At 37.3% G+C, this 26,157-nt stretch overlaps 1 protein-coding gene across 3 annotated transcripts; it reads right to left on the reverse strand.

Annotated features, from left to right (window-relative positions):
- Positions 1-334: 334 nt before the first annotated feature.
- LOC117617076 (BEACH domain-containing protein C2) lies at positions 335-24,552 on the reverse strand. Of its 3 annotated transcripts, XM_034346324.1 has the most exons (32): positions 24,318-24,537; positions 21,282-23,377; positions 19,775-20,568; positions 17,724-18,428; positions 17,315-17,449; positions 15,328-15,432; positions 14,866-14,979; positions 13,276-13,352; positions 12,232-12,313; positions 11,700-12,026; positions 10,739-11,304; positions 10,552-10,636; positions 10,105-10,299; positions 9,243-9,788; positions 9,018-9,161; positions 8,279-8,755; positions 7,965-8,104; positions 7,771-7,840; positions 7,542-7,625; positions 6,517-6,573; positions 6,301-6,369; positions 6,132-6,218; positions 5,936-6,052; positions 4,713-4,862; positions 4,489-4,573; positions 4,278-4,398; positions 3,989-4,085; positions 3,788-3,901; positions 3,233-3,602; positions 1,493-2,274; positions 1,078-1,200; positions 335-899 (listed from the first exon to the last, which is right to left on the reverse strand). In XM_034346324.1, exons 2-32 carry the CDS (start codon positions 23,332-23,334, stop codon positions 822-824), a joined length of 8,949 nt encoding a protein of 2,982 aa, XP_034202215.1. In that variant the 5' UTR covers positions 23,335-23,377; positions 24,318-24,537; the 3' UTR covers positions 335-821. The 3 variants fall into 3 exon arrangements, 2 of the variants coding, with proteins under 2 accessions (XP_034202215.1, XP_034202216.1); XR_004584276.1 differs by lacking the exon at positions 4,489-4,573 and having other exon boundaries at positions 24,318-24,552; XM_034346325.1 differs by lacking the exons at positions 5,936-6,052; positions 6,132-6,218.
- Positions 24,553-26,157: the final 1,605 nt, after the last annotated feature.

Genomic DNA, 26,157 nt, shown 5'->3' on the forward strand with positions numbered 1-26,157 from the left:
ACAATGCTAATGGATATAACTCAGTTAGTTGAGTTCTTCCAATTTTACTGATGTGGGCAGAAGAAGACACCTGTTTTTGCATAGCATCAATTAGCATCCATTGTGAACAGAAATTAGGCTCACCAGTGTCGTGCGGTCAAACGGATAGTGAAGACAACGCAACAATTTGTAACTTTAAGATTGATTTTGTCAATTTGTTACATAGAGGACATCCTGTATCACCTTTTTTATTTTATTTTTTTGGGTCTGAAAAAGTCTGGTATCATCTTAAGTAGACAAAATAATAACTCAAATTTGGGGTTGGGATAAAAATGCAGACAAATTGTAAACCATAATAACGTAACAACTACTTCCAGTGGAAATTTCGACTGATTCAGTTCAGTTTGGCACAAGGAAACCAAGTTTCAATCAATCGCTCTTAATGAACAGTCCTGGCAGCCAAATCCAGTACTTTACAAGAATGAATAGCTTCTATATTTTCATTCACTAAAATTAATATATAAAAAATCAATGGACAAAAATGAACAGCTCGAGGCCCCGATAGACTTGAACTCATCGTCAATGTACATACTTACAACCGAATTGAGTCAAAAAAACCCTCGCAGCAACTCTAATAACCTGTAACTCTAGGTATAAAGATAGGGTTCTTCTGCTTACCTAATACACATATGTTACACTCAAAACACAGCTCAAAACTGAATGAATTGGCTCGATTAACAAACAGGGGGTGCCGCTGGCATGCCCTTGCAATTCTTGCCTTGGTGGTAACTTGTATTGGGTATTTTGGGTATTTCTGTATCCTTTTCCAGCATGTCCTAAAACTATGATTTAATGAGGGGACTTAGCCCATCGCCTTCCCAACCAAGCTTGAGCATGTGATCCACCACTTTCAAGCTCAACTGCAAGCAATAAGCAGCAGATTTACAATGTTATAGGAAAGTGAATTTTATAATTATTACACACATTAAAGTCAGAGGAGGTTCCTCCAACCAGACTGGAACCCCAGTATCAAGTTGGATAAAATCACAAAATCAACTCTAATAAAAATTAAATGAGGAACACAAATTTTTGACTTACAGCAGGATCCGTGAAAATTATCAACTGTTTATCTGCAGTTGACACCAAAAGGTTTGTGTTATCTGCATTTTGTGCTAGAGATATGATATCCTGTCCTTCTCCCAACTTCAATACATGAAAAACCTGCAGCGGAAAGTACCACAGGCTTGTTAACAAGATAGGAACCAGTTCACTTACGAAACCAGACATGCATTACATCAAATGGGTATGATCCAACCCGGGAAGACACATCAGAAAAGACAAGAACGAATGAAAGCCCCTATTGCAGAATTTTTTAGGATGTGGAAAGCAAGATCCCCAATTGTCAAACAAGTAAGATTGTTCCAACGTAGGAAATTTAACCAACAAAAAAGTCAAAAAAAAAAACATATGGCTAACCTAGAAGGAAAAGCACCCTAATTTGCATTTCTCATACCTTTAGTGTATGAAGATCCAGAAAGCAAATTGAAGGCAATGTAACGTCCAATCTGTTGTTTTCGTCAGTTTTATCTGGCTCCTGGTTAAGATCCCCAAATTCTGTGTTATTCAGTTTCAAATCCCAGCTGCCTCTATCAATTTCCATAGATGAGTTTATTCCAATCAAAGCACTCCATCCATCAACAGAAATTTCCATACAACTGATGCTACCAGAGAAAGGTATCTGAGCTCTGCCAATCAGAACCCCATTAAGAGTAAAGGTATTCAGAGTATTGAGTGTTTTATTCCAAGTCAATACAATTCCCTCAGATGATAGGCAGACAGCATGCGCCTCCACACCAGGTAGCCTTCTGATCAACCGACCTCTTCTTATAGAGTGCAAGAGAACATCTGATGAATCGGAGCATGAAACGACAATGCCAAGATCTGAGCTGACACAACAACAGAGTATTTCCCTCTGGTGGCCTCGAAGAACATGTATGGGACCTTCAATACGACGCCTCCTGCTTTTGTCTGCTAATATGTGTGATAAATTACTACCACTGGTTGTGCGCGGTATATCTGTCCCACCGGAAGGCTCTGATACACTACTAGAGCGAGAGGTAAATGCCCTATGTATTCTCCAAAGTAAAACAGTGGTGTCTCGGGATCCCGTCACAAGGTAGTTGCTATCAGGTGAAAGTCCAAGGCAAGTCACTGGAGCACAATGGCCAAAGGCTGTCTCTAATGTTTTTGCTCCATCTGATGATATTATCTTGATACTGCTATCCACATGCCCACCTAGTTACAAGCCAGAAACTAGCACTCAGATTCCAATTTATTTAAAAATGATATGAGACAGTTAAAACAAGATATAATACATGCCCAGCTAGTTACGAGCCAAATAGTATCACAAGATATTTTCTGAATAAACAAAATGAGGTAAACACTTAATACTGGTTTATCATTTTTATTCTTAGGAACACTGACAACTTTTTACATACTGCATAGGTTGAATAACTGTCAATTTAAAAAACACACGAGCACACAAATGAGAAGGGAAAATTCCAAATTTCCTTAGTCGCGTCTTCAAGTAAGTGCCCTCATATTCTCCAACATCAAACAGACTATTGACTATATTAAAAAAGAAATTCACACATTTATTGAATGGCAAAGGCTCTACCACCTGCAGTTATACATAAAACATTTTAAAATGATGCATAAATGGAGGAATAATGTTGTCATAATAAAATGCAAATACCCAGAAGAAAATTGTTCCACAGTCAAAGTTTCCTATTAACACAAAGTTATGATAAGGTTTCCTATTAATTTCTCTTGTACTTCCATCATTTTACTGCTTTAATCTTACTCTAAATTGCTAATCACCTATTTGGTAACATTTTCGATTTTGGTTTTTATTTTAAATTAGAGAAGGAAAAATGAGAGAATAGTGAGAAGAGAGATGATAGATGTGAGGGAGGGATGAGAAAATGTATAGAGAATGATTCATAAAATATAAACTAGAAAACCAAATTTTTTTAGAACAGTTTTAGTTTTATATATTCTCTCTCATTATTTATCATGACTGAGATCTACAACAAATCCTCTAGCCTTTGGGACATATTTTCCCTCTTTAATTTTGAAAAGGAGACAAAAAAAAACTAAAAACCAAAAACATAAATATTATCAAACATTAACAAAATATTTTTTACATAATAGAACAAAGCAGAGGAAACTGAGGTAAGGAAGTGAACAATACCGGTGATTATTTCTTTATCACATGTTATGGATACTATAGCTGAGCTTGTAATTCCAGATGTAGCAAATGCCAGCGCTTGGGGAAAATGCCATTCATCAGAACCAGATCCAGCTGGCCCTTTGAACATACGGATAAACGTTCCACCAGTGGAGCTTGCTGTAGCCTTTCCATGTTGAAAGAGGAAAGGCATACCCTGGCCATCGGGTGTGTTTGGCTGCCACTTGTGCTCTGCAACATTTGCTGCTGGTGCATTTATATTAGCAATAATGATAGCATCTGACGAAGCATGAATGGCTGCTGCAGGAAGATTGCAGCGCTCAGGAGCAGGAACAGCATATGGTTTAACTTCTTTTGGGTTTCGAAAGATAGTCTGACATCCAAAAATCAATCACGAAAATGTTTCATATAAAGGAAATCTACACGTAATGCATGATAATCCAATACCAGAAATATTTTCATAAAAAAATAAAATCCGTATCAGTTATCCAAAATGTCTTATACAGTGACAGACGTATTATTCAGTTAAGTTTCTTGTTTTTCACAAGATAAAGTTACCTGCAAATGAAGAACATCTGCCAACGGCAGCTTCTTCAAGTGAGGAATCGTAAGCAGTTGGGATGGTGTTTGCCCAAAGTATGCAATCTGGTCCTGTGTTGCACGCTGTTGTACCTGTTTTGGCAGATTGAGGGAAAAGGAAATTATGAATCAACCAATTATGGATAAAATCAAACAGATGCCAAAGGAAACTAGACTTACTGGGTCTGAGATCTTATCAATATCAACAGTCCCTTCATAGGTAATGTAAAAGAAGACATTATTTGCCAATATAGCTTCTTTGCCACGTTGCTTATACCTGAATATTCCAATTCATTAATGAAAATAACAGTTTCAAAAAGAAAACTCTCAAAGTTGATATATACAGACAAATTCTAGAGTTGTCACCAACTTATAAAAGATGACAAAAAAGGCAAAACTAAACAAGGTGAAGAAAACAAATAATTTATAAATAATTTTGGTAAAAATAAATCTCCAAACAGAAACCTACCCGAATATGAGATCAATCCATTCATGCAAATGTGCAGATACATGCTCACTTTCAAGAGCCTTCCGATGCTTATGGATGAAATCAATTGGGTTTTCAGCCCAAGGTGGAAGTTTGACAGAATCTGACATGTAAGTAGAAAAGCAGAACAATCAAACTCAGTTTAGTTGACAACAATCAACTAGTTCCACTAGTACAGTGTACTCGAACCTACCAAGTTGTCCACCTGTTTGTGTAGTACCAAAATCGATTGAATTTTCATTGGTTAACATCTCAGGGAGGTAGAATAACTCAGGAACCTAAGATATATAAATGAATTAATAACCAAAATATTGTCTTATTAGCCCCTGCAAGCAATCATTGTGTAAATGAAATAAAAAAAAATCTTTGCATATTATTAGATAAAATGAAGCTTTTACGAAAATGGTGAGACCATACCAATTCCTTCACATCACTCATGTCCTCAATGACTCCATTCCAAGTACCTGGAATATCTGAAAACATTCGATCTGCATGATCGAATTTTCCACCTTGCAGTTGTATTGACAGAGTTGTAAACGGTTCAACTCTAACAAGATAATATAGCACCTGTAATAAAATAATAAATAAATAAATAAAACACCAGAAATCATGGAGAAGAATTATCTCACCAATCTAATTCATCTAGCTAAAAAGAGTATCACATATTGGCTTCCATATTACCCAATAACATAATAATATGATGTCAAAATTGCATTGAAGGGCTTTCTTCAAAAGAGTAGATAGTCCTGTGTACCAGGTTAGGTAATGTCATGTAAATTAGCATCTGTTTTTCTCTGAGAGTAAAGGAACATTTTATTAACAAAACTAAAAAGTACACCTCAGTGGGCAAGGAGTTCCACCACAGTGATACAAAATATATTACTACAGCTAAACATTCCTAATCCTTCTAATCACTCTGCTCCCAACATTCTAGGAAACAGATGCCTACCAATCTATAAAATACTATCAAGAGTTACAATTGCATAAACAGATGCCCACTGCTCTTCCACAACATCCCCTCTACAAATTAGCATTTATTTATTGACTAGCCACAACTTAGGATGAGCCCTATAAAGGGAATTTGAGTACTTTAGCATCTAAAAAGGGTTCCGGATTTAATCTTCAGGATGCACAAGCACTAGGTTCCACAAAGGCTGACTTCTGCAGCATCTATCATCAGGAAAGGTCAATTATTCTTTTACCCTTTTTTCTTTCGATAGGAAGCAAAGCAGTTACTTTTTAGTAGGTCCCACCAGAAACCAATAATGTTATAACAGAAGGTGAAAATAAAATAAAACAAATAGTCATATGAGGGCATATCACAGAGGATGTAGTCAACAATATCATAAGCATGCATAAACATGCATCAACATCTTCTTTCCCCAAGTGAACTATGCCCGATGACAAAATGGGATTGGTAAACACGAAATTAAAACGCAAAATATTTATTAAAAAAAGCAAAGAAATATGTATTCAGACATGTTAAATATATGATATATACATTTGAACGATAGTCTCTTTATTTATCTTTTAAAGAATCATCTAATAAGTGCCTCAACAATAATTATGAGCACAACAAACGCGTAGTTAGCATACATGACAAAATATGAAAACTGAAAGACAAATGGGAAAGAACCTACTGTTCCAGCGCTAGAATAATGAGAACCATAATGGAATTTGGGTATGACTGGGTCCTCAAAGCTGGAATATCTCTCTTGAAATTTTTTCAATCGATCAGCACTCAATGCACCAACAGGCTGTGTGGTACATAAAACGCTCATTAACATCAGGGTGAGCAAATCTAAACAAATGGATGCAGTATTTCAATGATACCACCTTTGAAAGATCTCGATATGAAGAAGGGTCAGCAAGATCCAACCTCTTTGAACTGTAATCAGAAAGGATCCAAGGAAAAACAGGATACTGAAAGAAATAAAAAGAAATGTGAACTGCATATAAACAGTATTAATTCACATATAATACAAAACTATCCACAAAATTCCACCTGAGTGATGTCATTATAACTACGCCCAGCCAGTGTATTGAGCTGCATTAGGTATTCAAAATTGCTGATCTGCAAAATGGTTGTAATTTTACTGGTTAGATTTTCCATATATTTCCCATATTTATGTTTGTAAAGAAAAAAAAATGGAAAAAAGAAGATTAGGAAGAAAGAAAAAAAAAACTGTTAATGAACTAGAACTTCAATCAGAATTCCTACCTCCCACCTAGCCCAACGCTCCATAAGCTGAGTTCTCTTTAGAAGTTGTTCGGGTCTCTACAATAACAAATCAATTCATCAGTTCTAAAATGTAATAACACAGAATAAGGAATTAAGTCTTGTATTAGTACTATCCAACTTAGAAAGCCTCCGCATACACCAAGCATAAAATATCAATTCCTAAGAAGACAGTTTTTTTTTTTTTTTGGGATAAGTACGAAGACATAAATTTGTTCAGGTCTCTACAATACCTAATTTAAGTTCTAAAAAAGTGCTATTCAAGTTTGGAAAACTCCACATACACCAAAAGTATAATTTCTTAATTTCACAACCACAAGTACACACACACACAATCAAATAATAGTTTACATCACAACATATTTTTGAACTTAGGAAATGCAATGATCCTATATTTTTTTCTCTGTCTACTCAATAGTGGTTTATGTTATAGAAGTTTTAGGTCACAAGTCAGTCCATTTTTTATTTTTGAAAAGTCAAACTTACCATTTTGTCCTCCTAATTGTGAGTAACTTTTGATTATTTTGGGTGTTTTAGTTTTAACTCTTATGGCATGTTTATTTACTTAGACTGGGAAGTCATGAATTGGGGAAGTTAGGAATAAGAGAGAGAAGGAATGGGTATGAGATCAACTGCTCCCCCATAATCAATCCAATTCCTCTTTTTTTCAGGTATTAATATTGTAGTGTGGAACCCACAGACTTTTTTATTCCGTATGTGTTAGCAGATACAGGGAAAGTCAGAAATCAGAACATTTCAAATTTTGTAATACTGGATTTTCTTTTATATACCAAAATGAAATTAGCCTAATTATAGAACTTGGTCGGTTTATACCACTCAATAAGTTAATCCAACAGGTGACCAATCAAAATTTTGCAACAGATGTACGCATATGGTACACACGATCAATGGAATTATTAAACAGTTGTAATGTGGTTACTAAGCTAGACACACAAACACAAACCGGCAAGTAAACTCCACCTCAGACAAGGAAAAGTGGTGAAAACCTGAGTTGCTAGATATATGTTATTCAAATGAGGAGGCCGTGCTTGAACAATAGCTCGGTATGCATTTCTCCGTCCTTCAGTACTCTAAGGAAATAAAAGTTGGGAGGAGAAAAACACAACAACATGGGTTGGTTAGCAGGTGGATGATAAGTGTTAGAAACGATAAAAATGCCTCCAATGATGAAAGAAAAAACAAAAGGCAAAATCTGAAATCTTGCAATATAGCTACCCCAAAATCAAAGAAGAAGTTTGAACGATCAACCAAAAACAGCTCCAGAGCACTTCGTCTTAGGAGATATCTGTGACAAAAGTAGGTTATTGAACAAAGTATATACAAAGAAAAGAAAAAAGAGAGATATGAGTATTTTCATTTATGTCATTTTATATTACATTAATAACGATGTAAATCTACTATGGGATCACCTTCGGCTATATATTTGATGAAGGGAAGACATCAACCAGCTGCGATCTTTTTCTTGGTCTCTCATTTCGGTGCAATCTAGTATGTCTGCCCCATTGGGCTCACTGTTATCAACTATAAAATTTATTCTTCTACTTGTTACCTGAAAGAAGACATAGAATCCAAAACTAATTAGCATATATCATTACACAAGTTTCAGTTCAGGAAAAAGAATAAAAATTCAGTAACTAATTCTGATATATAAGAACCAAATATGACAACAAACAGACACTGAATGTATAAGAAACGATGTCAGAGCATAGCCTTGTAGACTTGCCTGAAAAGTTCCGCGTATGACCCTCAACGGTCGAACCATCGATGAAGGAAGTTCAAGAACGATTCTTTCATCAAGTTCACTCGGAACGTATCCAGGCGCAACTGCTGATGAACTTTCGCCCATGTCTGGTTCACAAGCAACATGTGGATCACCAAATTCCATAGGTACCTGCGGGCTTTGCCCGGCTGTTTCAGATGGATGTGGCTGATTCTCCCCACTTTCTTCTACACTAGAGGCTCTTCCCTCCAAATTATCAATCTCCCCTTGTTCATCGTCTTCATTTACTGCTTCCATGGCTATTGCTTCTGCTGCTAGAATCGGAGCATTTGAGGAATGTATCACATTTTCTTGTTCTTTCATCTTATTATGATCCTCATAATTGGCAGCAGCACCAAAATGATCAGAACCTTTGTAATTCCTTCTTATACATCGTCTCATCCGAGAAGAACTTTCCATAAAGTCTAGCTTCCAAAAAACCTACGGAACATTTACTATGTCTTTAGAAAATATATTTTTAGATACCAAACAAAAAAAAAACAAAAAAAAAAATAGCACAAAAGATACAAAATAGTGTTAAGTTATAAGAGCAACAAAGATGATGCTAAATATAAAAGCATGCATTGTCGAGAATATAACCAGGCATAAAACCAGACACCATTGTTGCCCCACAAGAAACTTGAATTAATGTAGCAAAATTTGAAAAATCCAGTAAAACAGAACTAGTTATCTCAAAACATACAGGTGCAGGCTTGCATAATTGGTCTCCAGATGGCCCAAAAAGACACTTCATCTCAATCAAGCAATGCATCAGTTTGCGCCATGCACGAACTCCGTTGCCCAAACGGTGACGAGTTATTAGATCAACTTGAGAACGTCTGTCAACCTGGAGAGCAAGAAAAGAAAATATCAGATATCCAACCTCAATGTGTATTAAAATATAGGAGGACAAAAGTACAGGTGAAACCTCAGATCGTTGAATGTTTCTTGCTAAAGCAAAACTTGCAACAAGAACAGCAATAAATTTGTAGGATAAAGCATTAAAATCTTTTCCATAGACAGATTTTGTATCGACTGGCTGCAAACATTCCATCCAGGCAACCCCCATTGCTTCAGAAACATTCCATCTCTTCACACGCTCCATGTCACCAGTGCTTCTCCGCTGTGCAGATGTGGCCATTGCCACAGCACTGAGACCCCTCCCAGAACCAATTTTGGCATTACGTTCAAGATCACGGGCTGCAGCCAAGGCAGCAGCTTTTGCAGCAGCTTTGTCCTTGGGTAGACCCGGTAATTTGTTAGGCTGCTCCAAAGGTTTTTGAAAGCTCGAAAATGTGTGAAGCTTAGCAGTTTTCCGCTCAAGTAATGAGGAGTCACGCCTAAGCTGAGAATTTGTGGTAGGAGCTGGAGTTTCTGCACCAGAGGCACCAGCAGCTATCATTGCCAGTGCCATTGCAGCAGGTGGTGATGCAAAAGCAGCAGCCCAAGCTGGAGAGATCATAGCAAGAGCAGCCTGAAAAAAATATGGTCAAAATGTCTCAAAATGGTGAAGAAATAGATTTGAAGACAATAGACTCCAGGGAGAAGAAGATAGCTTCAGCTTTATACATTCACAGGTGCAACAAGGAGGCACAGAGAGACATCCACATGGTTGCAATAACTTACACAAAGAGACACATTAAAGTATGCAAGAGAGAAGTTGCAATAATGCAAGAGCGAAACTAACCACCCCGCCCCCACAACTTTCTATTCCAACAACTAAAGATCTAAGTGCATGAAAAATTCATTAATTCTACAGAGAACATAAATAGATTAATAAAGAAGGCAACCTCTATTGGTAGGGCATCAGCAGCCAATGCACGGTCTTCAACCATAAGAGGATTCAAACCGTCACCAGTTGCAAGTTCATGAATTCCAGCCAAAAGTGGCCGCCACCTCCTCAAAACAGCAACAAATGGTGGTACAATGGCCTCAAGGTACTGTTTACGGAGAGGCTTTTTATCCCTGCCAACAGCATGATATAACTGCAAGAAACAAGGCAACAATGACATTTCAACAAGAAATAATAACCGGTAAACAAGGCAACCATAATACCAAATTTTCAAGGAGTGCGTGGAAGGGAAGAAATATCAAGACTCTGAGATACAGTCTAAAAGTCTTTGAATGTTAACAATTGATAAGAGTATAGCTAACAGGTAAAAGGTACACCAATTTACCATTTTTATTTATTTATACGAGTATAACCAATTCACCATAACACTGAAAAGGAAACCAACCTCAGAATAAAGAACACAGGAAGCAACCAAGACTCTCTGTCTCTTGGAATCAGAAATCGCCATGTTTAGAACAGGTGAAAGCACACTGTGAATCATTAATATGAATTAGTTGTAACGCTCAATTTTGACAAACATGCACACAAGGAATAAACTAATGTATTCAGAATCATCATGGATATGAAATCACCTCCACAACAACGCTGAGCGTGGTTGCCTCCCTTCTGATTTCCCATCTTCTATACTTACATTCCTCATGAGCAGACTCTGTTCACCATCATCTTCTTCCCTCATTGAAAGAAGAGCCATTCGAAGCATGCATAAGAATGGTTGGTCACTGTCCAATAACTGGTAGAGTGCTGCCATCCCTCCCATTCCAGTCCCTGATCCACCACCTATGCCAAGTCCACCGCCAAGTCCCGAATCATCCAATAGCAAAGCTTGGAGCATTGCCACAGACTTTTTCACCAAAGGAAGCTCAATCCAGTTTCCGTTTGCATCCTTCTCCAGTGCAGACTTCCAAGATTCCCAACCACTGCCACCACCACCAAAGGCAGCTGAGGTTGAAGGAAGGCCAACACCATACCACAATCGGCTCCTATACTTCCACCCCACAGCTAAATCCATGGCACAGCTTCCATACGATACAAAAGCACAGGAAACAGAACCATACGGCTCAGCTGCTGCAGCAGCAGTAAGACGTTCCATCACTGCTGCAGATATTTGACCATTCGCATCAGCCATTGACGCAAGAAGCTGATCAAAAACTTACAAGCGTAAGCCCCATGAATAAACATGTTATTGTATAAGAAAAAAGAACATAAGACAAGAAATACAGAATTTAATTTTGATAAAATGGCCTAATTAGCAAAGAAAAAGGAATAGTAACCAAGAATATAAGATATTAACTAAGAATATGCAGCGGAAAGAAAATAATAGAAAATTCACATTAAACCAAAAGGTATGAGAGGGACAGTTGCTACGAGTATGAATATCAGAACCGAGATAAAGGAAACATAATATTAAGATACGAATCATATATAAGATACACAACTAAATGGAATATATAAGATACGAATCATATTAGAAACAAATAACTGTAAGATTGTGAACATTTGCTCATGTGTTTTGTGCATATGCTGTTGACATACATCAAGAGGAAGCCCAGATTCACTAGATAACGACTTGCGATCACCCAAAGCTCCGAACGAATCTCCACCAACTGTATTCAGCGAATTTAAGTTGTTATTCATGGGAGACACAAGAGAAAGGGGTGATGGAGAACTATCTGCAGCGCGTGAAGCACAAGCTAGTTTGCTCTGTAACCGTAAATGATCCTCGACAAGCATTAGTATCACAATTGCATTCTCTACCAAAGCTACAGAAAGCTGAGCGGCATTCTCTGCTTCTGCCTTAGAATCATTTGGTGATAAACCCTCTGATGCCACATTAGCAGCTGCTGCAGCAATAACTTGAGTCTGTGGTAAAAGAAAAGATTATTTCTTTTTTTTTAATTAGTCAACTTTCAAAATCAAAAGTATCATATAGTTCTTCTCTTACAAGGCATTAACTAAAAGTGCCAAATGGGAAGTAAACAAGGATAACACCGTGAGAGAGAGTAGGAGAGAGGTTTCAGACTCCAAAAAAGATGCAAAAGGTAACAGGATAAAATACAAAGGTTACCTGAACCTGGAGCTCTCTAGCGGCAAAGTCCAGCAAACCACCTAAAAGCCTCCTTTTAAAAATGGGCAACGATTCTTCACGTCTTCCAAAAATGAAGCACATTAACCAATTTAGGTAATCAATAAACCATTAGGATTCCAAGATGAACAAAAAGCACCAACTGTTAATAATTATTTTTATTAAAGTGAACCAATAGTACAGTAAGCTGAAAAGCACTCAAACAGGGCAAGCTGTGAAAACCTTGAAAAAATAAAGCCAGCAGAACAACCAGGCAACAAAATGTCAATCAAAAGTCAAAATCCTAATAGATAGCTACTTCCCAATCTAAGATGAGAACGAAGAAAGGACAGTCTCTGAACTCAGAAGAAACCAACACCCAAATCAAGCAAACTATCTGGCATTGCCCAATAAATAGTCCACTTTCAAAAATTAAACGTTCCCTTCCTACCAAACCACCAAAAGACTGCTAAGTTAACACACAACAGCTCCATTAAACCTTTGCCTTCTTCCCACTTTGTTATCAAATTCCAGTCAATATGGACAAAAAGTACCGCCATCAAAATATTGTTCAAATTACCAACAGATAAAACATAGGTTACCCTAGGAAAAACAAAGAAGCTTTGAAGCAATAAGTCATAGAAAAACATGGTGTAGAAGATTGGCAATAATTGCAGCACAGAACAAATATTCGTAAATGCAAACAGGTAAACTTTCCAAGCAGAGACCTCACAAAATCATGTTATGTTGACGAGCATTCAAATTAGTATCTCTAAAAAAAGTTTCTTTTTAAAAAAAATCACATAGCATTACACGTAGGACAAGTAACAGGGCAGTTTTGGACCAGGTCAAACATAATCTGAATCCAACTTACACAAATAAGATTTCACTCCTTGATACCACAAAACCATTTGAAGACAGAAAATCATGTTATCCAGTTTGGAGAAAAGTACAGCAGCAGTTGAAAGATTTATTTCATGACTTGACAAATCATCCATATTCACATTGGGAAACTTCCCAGAGTTAGCCAGAGATGTAAAACAATACCTAACCCGTTGCTCTCCAGTGTTTGATCCACCAACAATACAAAGCCACTCTGCACAATGAATTGTAGCTTCAATATCCTGTAGAAGGGAAGCGATAACAATATGAATGGAACTGATTAACTAGAGAATAACTTATTCTAAACAGCACCACCAAACTTCGCATACATTGATATATATACAGGCAGGATATAGAGAAAGATCAGAACTCTTAAATAGGCACACATACATATGATCCATTAATATCTAAATTAGCAAAGTTCAAAAGGTTGGATAACCACATTTCTATCTGGCAAAGACCAGTAAATAATTCAGTGAGCTCAATTGTTTTTTTTTTTAATAGAAACATTTGTATTGATAATCATGAGGAGAAATTATCCTCGATCATACAACAAAAGGAATTCGGACTCATTAAGCACCAGAATACCTAAAATAAAAAACAACTAACCTACTAAGCCCGAAAATAAATCTGTAATTAGAAAACAACTTATGTAAAAACATCTTAAGACTGCCACCATATCTCTCATGATGATAGAATAATGATAATCCTTGAACTGCCCCGAAACCGATGCCCAAAGAGATGCCCAAAATTTAACTCTATCCCATAATTCCTCAACCCTTACTCCTATATGTCCTGAAAAATTCTTCAATTGCACTCCATCCAAATATTCCAGAAGATAGCATGAACTAGACAATCTCGTAGAATTCGAGCTCTCTTCCCCCTCCCCGAAACCACCAACTTGATACTAAGGAACTCAAAACACCCTTCAGGAATCACCCACTCCGAATAAGCCTTCTAGTTAGAACTGTCTTAGAAGTGTGACAGCATGCAACAAAGACCCAAGAAAGGATTCATGGATCACTGAAATAGAGTGAGTTCTTAAAGAGAAAAGAGTAGTCAAGAGAGATGGATATGAACTTAGGAGATAGCTGATAAAACATTTTATACATGGTCAAGAAGCAGAAAAATATTTATGTAGAGGGCCCCAAGTAATCTGGGAAAATGGACATATGTAGCCCTCTTTTTTTAAGAACAAATTGTAGGTAGCCCTCTTTAGTTGAGGTTATTTGAGTTCATATATTTCCATTTCAGGTATGTAATTTCATATCTCTACTTCATTTTCGCAGCATATTACTTCTTTTCGCCTGAGTTGCAATATATTAATTTCATACATGCAAGTAGGTGGATTAACCAGATCATCAATGTGCTTGCTAGCTTTATGAAAAATCATCTTCTCTTAGCTTGAAATCACCAAAATTCCATCATACAAATCAATAATATTTTTTTTCTTTTCCATCATGCAAATCAATATTTCATTTCAACATTTTTCCAAGGTACAGATCTATTATACAGGGATGGTTAAAAACTCCACTCCAAATAAACCTTGAATCAAAAGCTGAGTATAGGCAGACAAGCACAAGAAACTATGGCAAACTGAGGAATATAAGAGCATGATTAGGATACAATACAATGCGCAAAAACCTAAAAGATATACTCAGGTTACCAAAAATCAACATATACAGAAGCCATAATCATAAAAGGACAACCAGGTTAACTGATGAGAAAGTATATATATACACACATAAATCTAACCTTCCAGCCATCTTTTTGACGCATTGAATGCTCCAACATGATAATCAGGAAGTTATGTATGAGGTCCTCTATATCTCCTGAGTTTGAAGAATCAGAATGTTTGTCTGCATCCATCTGTAAAAACAGGTAATGCAATATTGCGAACATGGAGTTAGGGTTGCTCTCAAGTCCCAATCAATTAAAACAGATAAGATCCCATGCCACTGAAACATAAAACCCTCTTACTCGAACTAAATGTCATATTGCAAACATTCCAGTTGTTTGGGCTGGCTAACAAAGCGAGGGATAGTGCTCCCTCTTCCTACATCACATTCCTTCATGGCTTCAACCCAACAATTCCCCTTTAATAAAGGAAGAGATGAACCACTGACCATAGAGGCTGGTGGTATATATCACACTTTTAATTGCAATGCCTAACACAACTCATAAGTGATATTTTAGAATAATGTTAAAAGACGTTACCTCATAGCTAGAGATAAGAACCTCAAGAAGCCATTCCGGCCATTCCTCCATTTGTGTCAGACTGCTTCTATTTTCTGAATGACTGCAAGCCAAAAACAGAAGATCCTGAAATCATATAGAAAGAAGCATCTTAGAATAGGAAACAGAACATCAAGGAGGATTCAACAACAAAACCCATATAAGCAAGAAATACTTCATGTGTGAACAATTCTTGCCCTTTAGTCATAGCCTCTTACTACACTAAATTTGAGAAGCAGAAAATTCTTATGCTTCACAAAGTTAAGCTGTTTCAACCAACATTCAATGATTCCAGAGGCGAAGGCAATATGTGAGGTGCTTCACTACCCATGAGGCAAGGCATTGCCTTGAGGGATAAGCTTTTTCATACTTGAGCTTTTACATTCCAAAATATATGAAAAGAGTTGAAAAAGGTTAACATACAAAATTTCTGAACCACAAACATCAAAGTCATAATGCAATAAATAAAACCTCATACAATTAGAACAATCAATCCTAAGTATTCAGCAAAACTCCCAAAATGTATAATAGTCTCAGCAACTGAGTACTAACAATGAATATGGGAGAAATTGTAAGCATCCAGCCAGAGACTCCCTATAACATTCAAATACTTCGGCATCGTGCGATTAGAGACACCTATTCATGCACAGCTCAACTTCATTAATGCAAAGGTCTTCCCCTTTGTACAATCAGCAATAAGTTGCAGTGGGGGTTTAAGTACGGACCAACTACCCAGTTTTAGGAGAAACTTGAATGAGTCTGAGGTGTCAGAAATAGCTTCTTTGTTGTCTCTACTTGAAAATGTCTGTATCCACTCTTCCAGGATTAATTCAAGAAAATGGGGCCTAGATACCACGGGGAGTCACTCCAACAAGTGTTATTACTGTTACCTGAGTAATTCTGGCTCAGAGTCTTCCTTCAATCCCCATGGTTTGCTTTGGTTATCTAGAACTCCCCCCAAGGTGAAGATTCTGTCATGGCTAATGGCTCACAGAAAGGTGAATACTTGTGATATGGTTTAAAGGAGACAAAATACCTGCTAATCCCCCCGACGGTGTATTTTGTGTAAGAAGAATTTGAAACCAGTTGTTCATATTTTCCTTCATTACCCTGTGACGTTGAGTCTTTGACTTAAGTTGGGTCATCCGAAAGGATTGCTTTTCCTTTCTCTGCAAGAGCCATAAAATGGTGTGCAAGGGTACGAAGACCAAAGTCATGTGGGGTTGTATGGTTCTGGCTGTGAACTGTTAGGATGAAGAGAAGCAAAACAGTTTCTGAAGATTATGTTGGTGTAGAGGTTGAGGGGTTATGGGAAAAATTTGGCTTTGGTTAGCACTATTGGCATCTGTATTCACAGAGTTTAGTTCTCAAACATTTGACTATACTGGCAAGCTGCTAGTTGTTAGTTCTGCGCATTTGTGAGGGTCTTCTTGTTTCAGCTGAGTCTTTGATTTGTTTTCATTTTGACTTTTCTGAAATAGTCCCCTTGTCCACTTTTTCTGTTCTTCGCAATTTCATTGCTTTTCAGCACATTTTCTCTTTATATAAAAAAATACAAAACCCAGTCTACCCTCAAGGGGCTCCCTTAAAAACCTCGAGTCAGGGACACAGTGTCTCTCAATAGACATTGCCACTACTGTGTTAACTGTTCAACAGTCAGTAACTGATGCTGACTTGCCCAGATTCAACTGCAACCATGTAAAGGAGTGTATGCACTGTCTGGCACACATTTTATGCAAGAGATGCCTCAGCAAAAAGGCCTACACCTTAGAGGACTTCAGCTAAACAAGGGAACACCCTTGAAGACATTTCTAAAATTATTACAATATACAATGGCTCTTGCCACTTCATTAACAATTGCATCTAAAAAGGCATTTTTGTTTATTCCAATTCCCACATTAATTTCATTCAACAAATTCACATATAATAGATAGACACACAGCAGGTTGGGAAAAATAAAAAGCGATACCTGTAGCGCTCGGCTTTGCAAAGCCTTAGGTGCGTATGGAAGTGAACGCAGAAGAACCAAAAGAAGTTGCAAATGTTCAAATTGATGACCAGAATCGTAGAAGTTCAACCCATCATCAGTCGACGAGGCATTGATCTAAAGATAAAACAAAAACACGTTTACATGTTTAAAATGTTGACCATTTTAGAAAGCACAAAATTATTAAATGAAACTAATCCACCCCTTCAAAATCACTTTTAAGTGGATTTTAGCACCAATGAAGGTGCTTTTGATAAAAAAGGAACACAAAGCATATTCAAGATTAAAACAAACCAAATGACGAGGAGTCCCTTCTTTTGAAGGAACAAAATTGTCCTTAATAAACAAACCCATCACAACATATGAGCACGGAAGAATAAGTATGTCTTACCGACGCACCCAACAATGCTGTATACACATTGCTGGTCAAAAGCCTGTTTGGTGCTGCTTGGAAAGCCTTTTGTAAAGCAAAAAGTAAAAGGCAAACTTTATCTTCAAACATGGTACCACCTCCATCATTGAGTGCACTACCTATAAGGCTGTTTGCCATATCCGAGGGAGCACGTGAACCAAATTTCAAATACCCTGATGCAACTAAAGCACCTAGAAGCCCGATGATTCCAACAACCACCCCATCACTTTTATCGATATTGTAAACATTATTCCTTGCATTGTCAGCACTAATTGATAGATCTATACCACCAAGATTCTTTGTAAAAGCACTTTCTGAAGCAGAAGCCATTCTTCCTATTTTCAAATCAGGGGAAACGGCAACAGGACTGCTAGCTTCAGGGGTTTGAGATTCACCAACTTCCTCATGCAAATTAAATTCCTTTCCCTCTGATGATTCATCATCCTGAACTTTTTCAGATACCACTGTGCCACTATCTGGCTCAGGTCCTTGGACTGACAAAATTTCATCATTCTTGGTCATGGATTCTGGAATACTATAGTCACCAGCTTTGGCTTCTCGTTGCAGCAAAACAAGAAGGGTCTCTATACCACCACAATCTATAAATGCCTCTGCAAACGTCTGAGCTCTTGACGCATTTGGCTGTACCACCAACCTGTAAATCAGATGCAATACCCTTGCAACCTGGAAGAAGAACACTTTTTAGAGCCATATATCAACATTAACTATTAATCATTATACATCCAAAAGGCCCTAGTATTTTTCTTAATTATTCTAAACTTAAAGTTTCTTGTCTCTTAGGAGTGTGGTTTAAGTCTGTCTGTAGTTTGCTTGAGGATTGCTCTTATCCTCTTGTTTATCAATATAATCGTTTCTATTCAAAAAATAAATTATTCTAAACTTAAAGTGAGAAGTCAAGATTCATGCAGAAAATATTCCATGAAGCATATAGTTGCAGGACCCTTAAGTTCCTCAGAAATATTCAGGAAAAAGAAAAACTTCTTCACAATGTACTAACACGGTTTACAAATTTAGGAAAATTGCTGAATGAGGCAAAAGAAAGGACTTGGTTATCTTTTTTGGTAAGACGCTAAGAGCCCAAGTCTAAAGGTTTCTGTCCTCTTTCCTTCGCAAAATAGAAAAAGGGTTGTCAAACAAAAATAAAAATAAGAAAACACCTTGGTTATCATGTTCTCAACCATCCATTTTAATTGAGTGAGCTTTCTTGCATATTTCTAAGAATTTTGAAATTCTTTTTGAAAAGATATTTCTAAGAATTTGGAAAACAAGAACAGAAAAATAGTAAGGCAGTGTGTTTAAGTCTCATAAACCTGTAAGATTAGTACAGTGTTCAAACGTCAAACCAAAAAAAAATTAATGCCAATGCAGTAGTAAGGTATGAATCATATGGTGTGCACATCCAAGCCACAAGACAAAGGCCAGGTGATTAGGCAGTTTGACCATAGGCCCTACTTAATCCATATGGATGATTTGAGGTGGCCTGCAAAAGTATATAGGAAAGAACAAGCCAGTAGATAGAGCAACTATGTCTTACAAGAGCTTCATTAACTCATACTAGGGGTGCAACTCATCAGAGTAAGCAAAGAAGAGTATGTGTGCCATATTACAATAGGTCCTGCATTTCTTTTTTTCTTTTTTTCTTTTAAGAGAAACAGAATTTTATTAAAAGTAGAAAAGCTAATTACAAAGATTGGATAAGGAATCCACAATCTAAAGAGAAGAGAAAATACAATAAAAGACTACTCGGAAAAAAAGTCAGTTAGAAAAAGCACAAAATTCAAAAAATCTAGTCTCACTTCACAGCTGCTAACAAATCCAACATTTTATAAGAATGAGAATAATACAGTAGGTCCTGTATATGACGCTCCAATATTACAATTGCCAAGTTATAATGCAATTGAATTGGGCAGTGGGAGGGGGGAGGGGAGAAGATAAACTGTACTGAGCAAGTAGCCACACCATAATATAAATTCTATCTAGGAAAACAATCTTTTGCAAAGTAATTTTACCTGATTGGGTTGTGGGCAGTCAACCATGAACCCCAGTAAACAACGAACGTCATCTGAAGCCAATGAAGGAGGTGCTGCTCCTACTAGAAGTTCAATAATGACCAAGAGTTCATCAACCAAAGCATTCACTTCACCAACAGGACGTCTTGCCTCATTAAGTGATAGAGAAAAAGTATTCACTGAATCCTTTTCGCGAATTGTCCAATAGCATCTTCTGCAACTGTCAAGAAGCATCTGAATGGCATTAGCATCTCGCATTACCGATGACTCTGTGAAAACCATGTCTGCAAGTGATGAAAGAAGCTTCTTTTGTAGCCCATAGTTACATAAGCTCCAAATTTTTAGGTCCAATAGCAATGTACTGAAAAGCTGCACCTTGAGTGCATAATTCTTCTGCTGAGATTGACATAGGGATAAAATGGCAGCAACAAGTTCCTCATCTCCCACACCATTTTTCTCTCCAGCATGAAGTGAAGACAAAGTTTGCAAAAGATAGTTTAAAATTCTTGATAGAACCTCTGGCCCTCTAGTACGACAGAACTCTTCATTGTTCCTAGGGTGTTGAATAGCCATGCAAATAGTTCGGAATATTGGGGCAGCAAGAGCAGTGGTAGCCAAAGACAAAGGAGGATTCCCTTGACGTGGTTCCAGGCTATCTATATCCACACTGCTAACTGCCAAAGGAAGTAAAGACATAGGACCCCCATAGGCCAAGGCCCACAATGCCGCCACTGGTCGCATTCGTGTAGCAATATGTACCTGCCCAAGAACCTCAGCTGGTCTTCGAAGCATGCCTGAAATAACAGTAATAGGTAACTGAATAAAGAAAAGACAAGTACACGCTACCAAGGTACTCAAACCATGAAGCACAAGGCCAAAACCACCAAAGGTACTAAAATAAAATAAATAAGAGGCATCATTACAAAAATCATCTGCATATTGGGCCTTAACATTAAACCCCCAACTTAATTAAAAAACAAAGATCTACAGGGGGTTTGGGAATTGGCAGGACAGAAGTGGGAGGAAAGAAAGACAGGAATTAAAAGTGGAGGTGAAAAATGTTTTCTCTTTTATGGAAGCAAGTAGAAAAGAAAGAAAAGGGAGGAGAAGATTTTCCCATGGGCCAACTAAACTCTCCAGAAGTTGAGAGAGAATGGAGAGACAAGGTTTAATTATTAAATTACTATTTTGTCCCTACAGCCAAAAATAATGTCAATAACTATATTGAACTTAAGGGAAAAATAGTAAATTTCTGTTCTATGCTTTCCTTTCCTTCCTTTTTTTTCTTCTCATACAAATACAGGAAAATTGTTTCCTTTAAAGTTCTATCTTTTTAAGTTCTCTCATCCAAACAAAAGGAAGTTAAAACTCTTGTATTTTATTTGCCCCTATTTTATTTCCTCATTCTGCCCCTATTTTACTGCACATGACCAATCCAACATCTAATGTAGCTTTTGTTTGGTTATTATTCATTGTAAGATATTGATGAAAACGGAAATGACTTGACCTGCTGCACCACTAGGAGAAGCATCTGGACAAAATCTCCCGCTAAGCAAACTGGGATGATAGAGAAGGTGAATGCATCCTCCTAATTCTGCATCCAAAAGTGAACTTTCCACTGCCATATTTTGCACATGCACATTTGTTGCCAGCCATGGAAGCCCAGCCGCATGACCAAAAGAAGGAAGCACATCCCCTCCCCTAGAAGCCAAACGTGACATCCTTTCTGGCCCAATTGGTTCCTTAAAAATATAAACAGGCCCCATCTCAGCAAACAAAGGGCATTGACGGCGACGACGTTGTAAACCGGCCATTGTAGGAGGAGGATTTGTCCCAATGCAGCAAAATGCAAGCGGCTTAGAGATCCGAGGAAACTCAAAGGGTCGAGTTTCATACAACGATCCATCAATATACAGCCTTAATTCACTCTCTGCTTTCCCAAGCAACCCCTGCTTGCAAGTATGCTCTAGCCCAATAAAGTACCAGCACTGAGGCTTGAATGCATGAGTAAAGTGTAAAGAAGCTTTCTTACCCTTTCCACTACCACTTTCAACCACCAAAAACTGTGCATGGAAGTATGCCTCCAATCCCTGATTGTCAGCAGATAAGAAACTGAACAGCCGTGGCATGTGTGCTGTGCCTTCACCAGCAAGTGCACTGGCAGCAGCAGCAGCTGACATGGCAGACGATTTTCCCGATTTGGCAGCAGCAGCTGCTGCAATTGCTGCAGCAGCGGTTGCTGCATTTAATGTATCTGCAAATGATTCAATGTAAATCCATGTTGCAAATGCATACCCATTGGTAAATGGCCAACGGCTCTCCCCTGGCCCAAGCAAACCTGAACTTTCACCATCAAACTCAAAAGTACAGGCTGGTCCTCTTGACTCCTTTCCACCCATTGCCTTCTCCAGTGCAATCATTAAGCGGGTTGACCAGACAGTAGTAAGTGTTCTGGTAATGACTTGAAACCATCTGTGCATATCGATAACACTAAGTGAATGCCCAGCTAAGTATTGAATGCAGTAACATAACGGAGCCCCGTCCCATCTCATTTGCAGCGGCGAATCAACATCATGCACAAATATCTTCTCCGCTGACCTTAAAAGAACTCCTAATAAACCAGCCATTGAGCACATTGCTCTGTTTCTTGTACAAGCCCTTAATATTGCAAGTAAGCCCCTGACCATTCGTGTCCGAGGGGACATAATAACATCACTATCACCAACCCAAGGTAGCGAAGGAATAAGCGCACCTGAGACAATGGCAGCCCGAGAGTTCAGCATCACACTAGGAGGATTGTTATCCTCATCTTCTTCAAAACTTTCAACTCCACCCATTGTCGCAATAAGTGAATCAACTACCAAGTATGCAATGCCGTCCATTTCCTCCCCACTTCCAAAACTCTCCACACCACTAACAATATTCTTTAATTTGTCTAAACTTTCAGGCTTCCCCATGATGGCAGAATCTACTAAATGCAATAACTCCGGAGATACATTTGGCATTGCAGGTTTTGGCCTTGGTTTTGGGGGTGAACCAGCAGGAGAATAACCTGCATCCCCATAAAAAGAAGAATCAAAACTAGTAGACGACATAGAAGGCTTGTGACCAAATTTTCTGTCCTGCCCTGGGCTCCAGGCAGACTGATCATGTTGCATTCCATCAACTGCAGAAGAATTTAATTCTGCCGTAAATGTCTGTGAGGTATCTTCAAACTGACCAGATGATAGTCTGGTGGTATCTGAATTTCTGGGGATATCTGAATTTGATGACTGATTTGAGTCCACATAACCACCCTGAGATGCACCAACAATCTTATCTTGATCTTTCAAAGAAACCTGCTCAAATTGGTCTTCATCCACAACCGTAGTTGCAGAATCAACCCCTTGCAAGGTTACGCTATCATGTCCTACATCAGCTACATCACCATCGGTATTTTTCATATTTTCCTGATGAGACGGATCAATATTTTCCTGTAAATCACCACCCACTTCATGATTATCTGAATCCTTCCTGGAATTTTTTTCAAATTCCTTCTTCCTCTCCTCTTCTTCTTCCATTATAATACAGCTCTATAAATTATTCATATATACACCGAGTTCCCTAAAAAAAAAAAAATGGAAATAAATGAGGCATCCATATCATTCCAGTCAACCCTGTGAAACAATTATTCAATATGGAAATAAAGCTAATAATTGGCAGTCAATAACTTTCAAGCTAAAATTTAGTGGGATACCAGTAAATTCAACAAAATTATTCAATATCCACACAAAAGAATAAATTTGTGGATATTACAATAAATTGAAAACACTTCCCACAGGTAAGATCATACAAAATAAAATAAAAAATTCCTATGTTATCTTCAAAATTCATTCCAAAAAAAAAAAATTTAAAACAAAACAGCTCTCATCGCACGCCACATAGTCTTCTCTAGCTGGAACTTGAAACAATCTCTATTTGGAACTCTTCTAGCAGTCTATTGCTTAGTGCTCCGAGTTGGGTTCACTTAAAGTAAACCCAATTTCATGGTAGTCCACAAGACATTAGCTACTGACTATTTACTCCAAATTTCCAAGTCCTTATTTCCCTGCACTTTTTGGAAGCCAAAAAATCGGTTCACAAAGACTACCCTTTTAACTCACGCAGAGAACAGAATTGAAGGTTTCAATCAAAAAAGTAAAGAAACTACAAGGATTTCACGGATCTATCCAAGAAAGGAACCAAAACACTCACATATTCATGCATGCGTATTCATATACATATACATTTACTTATTCCCAACTATTGAAATGGAGATCGATCTCGCTGCGCATTGTGGGTTTTACATGAATGCTGCGGATCGATCATGTTCATCAGACTACTGACCTATTTGTGTGTGAGTGTATACCAGCTTGTCGTAGCTAAAGAAAATGCACAAATCAGAATGAAATGGCAATTGATTGATATTGAAAAACACAACACAAGCAGTGATTAAATTCAAAATTAAAATTAAAATTTAGAAAGAAAAAAATGCGTCAACGAGGGAGGAAATTAAATTAAATACCTTGGAAAACAGGATCGGGAAAATGGCGATGAAGTTGCAGCGATTACAGAATCCAGAAAATTGGAAAAGAAAATGAAAAAGGAAAAAATTGCAGAGAAAAGGAGCGAGATGTTTCAGAAAGAGAAGGCGAATTAGGCGCGAGAGAGATGGTGGATTTCGCAGGTAATAGAGTTTGTGTGTGGGTCTGGAGGTCTGGTTGCCTTGCCCAGTCAAAAATCAAAATAATATGACCCAATGGGCTTGCTTTTCCAATTTCTTTCACTTTCTCGGTACGGAAAATATTTTTAAATCGCAAAAAATGAGGAATGGAAAGAAAAATATTGAATCTTTTGTAACTATAGGGAAAAGACATACCAAAATAGGAGGATTAATGGGTTTTAGACATAATTAAATTTTAATACCATTCTTTTTCACCATTTGACAGCCGAGGAGAATGTTCACCACTTTTTCTTTTCATTTTTTTGTTGGTGAAGCATATGCATGAAAAATAACACGTGGCATGCAATCAAAAGAAATAATCATTTTAGTGCCGTGTCAAATACAATTTAGGTTAAAGCACCATGTGGGATGCAAGGGGTCCAATTGGAGGGAAAAAAAAAAACTCACTAGACACTTGTTAGTTTATAATTTATTCTTAATGTGTTGTCTTTTTTCTACTTAAAGTACAGGGTTTAACCCAATAGAAAATAACATTGATTTGCAGACAAGAGGTCCTAGTTGCGATTCCAATGACATCTTCTTTGTGTGTGTGTGAAAAACTTCCCTCCCCTCTAAATAGACTATCGATTGTACTCAACAAAAATAAAAATACATCATTGTGTTTTTTTTTTAAGTATTAAACTTGAATGATTTTTTTCTAAAATGTAAAGTTATAATGAGTCTATGTGTGAAAAGTCCTTAAAAGTTCTGAGTGTGTTTTTTCCATTTTCTATTTTTTCCCATCCCGTATTAATTTTTACAGTTTTTTTTTTACAATTAATCAATGTTTAAAATTATTAAAAAGGGCACACTTGAAAATATATTTTTTATTTAAAAAAAAAAAAACAAGACAAAACCTACGGCTGCCATGGAAGGCCATCTTCCATTACAATCCACCTAAGGGCTGCTGCATCATGGATAAAAGGAGGTACACCATGGTTTTGTGGGTAACAACCCAAGAGATTTTGACAAAACAAACAGAAAGTAACAAGCCAAATGGATGAGATATTTTTTCATAAGTCATATGTAGCGATAAGAGCAGGAGACTTTTACTTGAAGGAATAGATGTGCGCTGCCCCATGGTTTTATTTGATAGTGCTTGGAGATAAATTTACATACCTCAAAGTGACAAGTCATGTGATGAAGGTTGTAGGCTTAGTTGTCTCATTGCTCTGATTCAAGTATGTTTTAAGTCTCGACTAAAGAGAAATACTTATATATCTCGAAATGACAAGTTATGTGATGAGTGTTGTCAAAACAATTATCTTAAAGCGTAATAAATGTTGTAAGAATATATATCTCATCACTGTGTTTTAGGTAAGTTTTACCACACAATAATGGGCCAAGCCATCATTACTATATTCTATTTCTTATAGACGCTTTTATCATTACAATTCTAGGTTTTTTGCAATGGAAGTTAGCAACTTCTAATCAAGTATGTGTATGGTGGTTGATATATATTTTGGCATAGGATATTAACAAATTATACATTGCAAATCAAACATGTAGCCCTATTAGGGAAAGAGCTCATATAGGTGGATCCGACACCTAAAAAAGATGTGATTAACAATATAAATCAAAAATAAGGAAGAAGGTACAATAAATATAACCTCAGCTTATAAGCTAATTTGACTAATTATTT

Source organism: Prunus dulcis, chromosome 2, assembly GCF_902201215.1.
Source record: "Prunus dulcis chromosome 2, ALMONDv2, whole genome shotgun sequence".
Classification (NCBI taxonomy): domain Eukaryota; kingdom Viridiplantae; phylum Streptophyta; class Magnoliopsida; order Rosales; family Rosaceae; genus Prunus; species Prunus dulcis.